Here is a 5,533-nt window from a genome sequence, read left to right on the forward strand (position 1 = left end):
GAGTACACAGCTTCCCAATCGTTGCTCCTCGCGAGACTATCATCCAGTCCTCTGCCTGAATCCAGCTGGTAGCCTGCTTGCCGTTGACGGGTAAGTGTGAATGAGATGCAAATGGTGAAAATGCTCAAAGATGTATACGAGTAGTAAAGGTGACCGCAGCGTATGTGTGGCTGTTTTAACGCCTCGTTTAACGCCTCTCGGCAAAATGAACCGCCGGTAATCGACGACATCAGGCCGACTGGTGCGCTTGTCGTGACTGTACGAGGGGGATTACAGCACACAAATTGACCCGGAGAATTTTTTTTTCAATGCTTAAGACGTTAGCTAATATGGTCGCTAGCTAACTGCGCTCGAATAACCGTCGTTTCACGGTGTAAATACGTAATTTGGCTCATTCAAATTCATCGTCTGCCCGGACTGCAGCAGCAGCCGTCTTCCCCTCGCGCTATGACAGATGTAGCGTTACATGGATGTGCGGCCACTGCAGCTGTAACAGGCTATGCTAGCAGCTATAGCATTTGCATTCGATATAAATGAATGGAAACGTAGCTTGGCAGTGATAGCATCGGTTACATCATCAAAATATAAGCTTATTAGATTAGTAGTCACAGCCATGGTGGGCTGTGGATGCATATTTTTTGGTAATATTGGGATATCCCTAAATTAGCCCCCCCAAAAAGCCCCTCAGGTAGATGTTAGCACAAGTTGACAGCAGAGTTGGCCTGTTAAAGGGACCATACCAAGACAGAAAAGCCAAATTCAAAGCCTCATGCTTCTATAGTCTATGTGCATCATACATTCTCACAACCCGAGGTTATGTGTCATTTAATGTAATATGAATTGATTGTTACACAGGCATTTATCCACTTGCCAGCAAACAGCATAAAAGGTGGTTACTCTGCACCACATGAAAGCTGATCCACAAAACAGAGATCAAGTATGGCTGCCTGTTTCCCCTGTGAGTTGTCAAAGTGTAAAGCAACAGCCCTCAAGTCAGGTCAGCCGCCTGCCAAGGTGTGAAGTATGCTTTTACTGGTTCTCTGAGGTGGCTTCAAGCCCTAACGAGGTGGTAATGTTGAGAGTTGCTTTTGAAGAGCTACTGTGTCTCACCGCGTGATTTTTTGGTGTGGTTTCTGACTTTCTGTATGTGGTTGACGGTTTGTTTTGGCTGCTTTGTTGCTATGTATTGCAAGTGGTCTCTTGAGTTCCTTGTGTAACAGTTCTGTTGCAGTTGAGGTGAGAGCCGCCGGTCATCATGGGGAACATCTTTGGTAACCTGTTGAAGAGCCTGATAGGCAAGAAGGAGATGAGGATTCTAATGGTGGGGCTGGATGCTGCCGGGAAAACCACCATCCTCTACAAGCTGAAGCTGGGGGAGATCGTTACCACCATCCCCACAATTGGTGCGTGGATTGGATTTGTTACTGACAGTGTTAGGTAAAAACACCTGTCACTGAGTTGTGTAACTCATTTTTGCTTTTTTTTTAAATCAGGTTTCAATGTTGAGACGGTAGAATACAAGAACATCAGCTTCACCGTGTGGGACGTGGGTGGCCAGGACAAGATCCGTCCCCTGTGGAGGCACTACTTCCAGAACACTCAGGGTGAGACACACCAGCAGCCCCTTAGATGACGCACCAGTCATTCATGTTGGACTAAATAGGGCCGCTCAGAGCTGTGGCAGAGCCTGCAGCAATTGCTCGCCCCCAGCACCTGAGGGCATATCTGACTAATGTTTTAGATGAGGTCATTTGCATACAGCCTCCAACTGTTTCAAATTATTATCGTCTTAGTCATGTTGAAAGCCTCAGCAATAAATAAAGTTGGTCTAGCAATATGGTTTTTGAACAGTATGATGTCAGCATATTTTTAACCAGTGTGGTGAAACCATGGATGTATTACTACAGTCACAGGCTCTGGGGCCCAAAGAGACACAAAATGACTACAAAGACACACAGAATGACTACAAAGAGACACATAAGGACTACAAAGAGACACATAAGGACCACAGAGACACACAAAATGACTACAAAGGAACACAAAATTACCCTAAAGACACACAAAATAACTTCAAAGACATGCAAAATGACTACAAAGAGGCAAAAATGACTACAAAAAGATGCTAACCAACTACAAAGAGACACAAAATGACCACAAAGAGATGCAATAAGACTACAAAGAGGAACAAAATGACAACAAAAAGATACTAACCAACTACACAGAAACACAAAATGACCACAAAGAGATGCAATAAGACTACAGAGAGACACAAAATGACCACAAAGAGATGCAAAAAGACTACAAAAAGATGCTAGCCAACTACAAATAGGCACAATATGACAACAAAGAGACACATAATGACCACAAAGACACACCAAATGACTACAATGAGATACCAAATGACTACAATGAGATACCAAATGACCACAGAGACACCAAATGACTACAAAGAGACGCCAAATGACTACAAAGAGATATCAAATGACCACAAAGAGACACCAAATGACCACAAAAAATGCCAAAAGACTACAAAGAGATATCAAATGACCACAAAGAGACACCAAATGACCACAAAGAGACACCGAATGACTACAAAGAGATATCAAATGACTACAAAGAGACACCAAATGACTACAAAGAGATGCCAAATGACTACAAAGAGATACCAAATGACTACAAAGAGATGCCAAATGACTACAAAGAGATACCAAATGACCACAAAGAGACACCAAATGACCACAAAAAGACGCCAGATGACTATGAAGAGATACCAAATGACCACAAAGACACACCAAATGACTACAAAGAGATGCCAAATGACTACAAAGAGACGCCAAATGACCACAGAGATATCAAATGACCACAAAGAGACACCAAATGACCACAAAGAGATGCCAAATGACCACAAAGAGACACCAAATGACCACAGAGATATCAAATGACCACAAAGACACACCAAATGACTACAAAGAGATGCCAAATGACTACAAAGAGACGCCAAATGACCACAAAGAGACACCAAATGACCACAAAGAGACACCGAATTACTACAAAGAGATATCAAATGACTACAAAGAGACACCAAATGACTACAAAGAGACACCAAATGACCACAAAGAGATGCCAAATGACTACAAAGAGATATCAAATGACCACAAAGAGACGCCAAATGACTACAAAGAGACACCAAATGACTACAAAAAGATCCTTACCAACTATTAAGAGACACAAAACCATAAGACCACACAAAGGTGCAAAACAACTACAGACACAAAACAACTACAAAGAGACACAAAATGACCACAGAGATTTAAAATGACTATAAGATGGCACAAAATTATCACAAAGTGGCTACAAAGAGATGCAAAGCAACTACAAAGAGACTAAAGATTACCACAAAAAGACAAAAAAATGACTGCACAGAGACTATAAATGACCACAAAGAGAGACCACAGAATGACTACAAAGTGATACAAGGGGAGTACAATAAGGTGTAAAACTACAGACACAGAACAATGAGACACAAAAACCAAAGAGGCTAACCAACTGTAAAGTCTATGTGTCTTGCTTCTAAGTAAGAGAGGTGGTGGGGCCTTCTGCAAGCCCAGGGGCTTATTGTCTCATGGGTGAAACTGATTCTGGGATAGCAGAGCTAATGGTTTTGGTTTTATTTAACCCTTTTAAAGACAAGCTCTCATCTTTCCCTGCAGGTTTGATCTTTGTGGTGGACAGCAATGACCGTGAGCGTGTGAACGAAGCTCGGGAGGAACTGATGAGGATGCTGGCTGAGGACGAGCTGCGGGATGCTGTTCTGCTCGTCTTTGCCAACAAACAGGTATAAGCTTCCTTGTGTCTTCCCCTATGTGTTCCTTACTTTATGCAGTTTTGCACCAACACAGGCCCACTGTTTGACACACCTGATGTGGTTTCTTTCAGGACCTGCCCAATGCCATGAACGCTGCAGAGATCACAGACAAGCTGGGCCTTCACTCGCTACGCCACCGCAACTGGTACATTCAGGCCACCTGCGCCACCAGTGGAGACGGTCTCTACGAGGGCCTGGACTGGCTGGCCAATCAGCTGAAGAACAAAAAGTGAGGAGTCCAGTCGGTAGAGTGGGGAAGAGCCTGGGTGCCAGCTCCAGGTAGTGGTTATAGGGGATCCATTGTGTTTACATGGAGAGGCAGTGCTGAAAAGCTCCCAGGGGGTGACTCTCAATGGCTTTCCCCCAAAAATACTCGTTTCATTTCTTTATTTTGATTAATTTCATTTGTTTTGATCTGCGGTGAGCGTTTTTAAATATTTACAAACCAATAGTGTTGACCTAAACGACTTACATTCTACACACTGAATACATAAATATTGGGATGTAATAGTATAATGTTACTGTAAAGGCATATGTATTTCCCCTACTTTGCAGTCTCTTTGCCCTCCATCACCTTTTAATTTGTTCAGAAAGCGTGACGATGTAGAGCAACCTTCCCTCAGATACTTTAAACTTAATGTAAATTATAAAGAATGTCATAATAGTATAGTGGGACTACTACTACTATCTCAGATACTATCACATTGTTTAAAAACAGTATACTCATACAGGCTCAGATAAATGTGAAGTTGTCATTTTTCCGTCCATACTTGTGTTTTACCACCAAATTATGCGCTTCAGAGCTCAATTTGTGCTTCAGTTATCTTATATTTTATTTAAGTTTATTTATCCTTGATTTGAATTTTATTTATTTTATTAGACACACTGGAAAGTCTCAAACAGTTTCTATTTTTGTCGACATGTATTTATTTATTTATTTATTTATTCGTAAGTTTGTTTTATTTCCTAAGTGCATCATATGGTTTCTCTCCCTTTATTGCAATGTGCATTTACTGCTAAGGCAGCTGGTGAAAAAAAAAAGAAGCCCTAGTATCACTGTATATTACCGCTTCCCAATCTGCATGGAGATATCCCAGTACTGGCTCGTGGGCTTGTAAGAGCTGTGATCTACCGCAGGCCGCTGCTGTAAATAGAGATTTGTTCTTAGTCGACTTGCCTGGCTCAATAAGGGTTAAAACAATTTGTCTGGCATCAGCGAGGTGTGATAGCTGAACTGATACAGATGACAGAACAGGAACACTGTACCAGCTCTGTGGCTTAGGGGGTGGGAAAAAAAATGCTGCTACTGGCCTGTGAAGAGTGATGCAGCAGAGCATGTGATTGGCAATATCAGAGAGCTTACATGGTTTTCGAATGTTTATTTTTTTAAGTCAGTTTGTGCGAGCAGCTGCACTATATCCGTCAAGACAACTCACATTGCTTGTCATCCTGATTTATTCATCCCTAATTGGCGTGACATTACATGTGTTTCTTGTGTTAACCGTATTTCACTGTATTACGTTGCCCAGAATAACTCTAGATGCATTATTGTTGTACAAAATGTCTGGGTTTTTTTCTTGTATTTTTGAATGGAGTATTTATTCATTTTGGACCAAAAGGCAAGTGTTGATTTTAGTGTCGTTTTTTTTTCTTTTCTTAATTTGCTAA

The 5,533-nt window shown here is 41.8% G+C and overlaps 1 protein-coding gene across 1 annotated transcript; it reads left to right on the forward strand.

Annotated features, from left to right (window-relative positions):
* On the forward strand, positions 1–5,533 carry arf3a (ADP-ribosylation factor 3a). Its single transcript, XM_049581100.1, has 5 exons — positions 1–90; positions 1,221–1,403; positions 1,494–1,604; positions 3,711–3,835; positions 3,937–5,533. The coding sequence occupies exons 2-5, from the start codon at positions 1,256–1,258 to the stop codon at positions 4,096–4,098; spliced, it is 546 nt and encodes a 181-aa protein (XP_049437057.1). The 5' UTR covers positions 1–90; positions 1,221–1,255; the 3' UTR covers positions 4,099–5,533.

Source organism: Epinephelus fuscoguttatus, linkage group LG7 (assembly GCF_011397635.1).
Source record: "Epinephelus fuscoguttatus linkage group LG7, E.fuscoguttatus.final_Chr_v1".
Lineage (NCBI taxonomy): Eukaryota > Metazoa > Chordata > Actinopteri > Perciformes > Serranidae > Epinephelus > Epinephelus fuscoguttatus.

Coding starts and splice junctions, on each gene's coding strand:
- arf3a (XM_049581100.1), top strand. CDS start 1,256: ATGGGGAACATCTTTGGTAACCTGTTGAAGAGCCTGATAGGCAAGAAG. Junction 1,404..1,493: donor TACCACCATCCCCACAATTG/GTGCGTGGATTG, acceptor TTTTTAAATCAG/GTTTCAATGTTGAGACGGTA. Junction 3,836..3,936: donor TCGTCTTTGCCAACAAACAG/GTATAAGCTTCC, acceptor GGTTTCTTTCAG/GACCTGCCCAATGCCATGAA.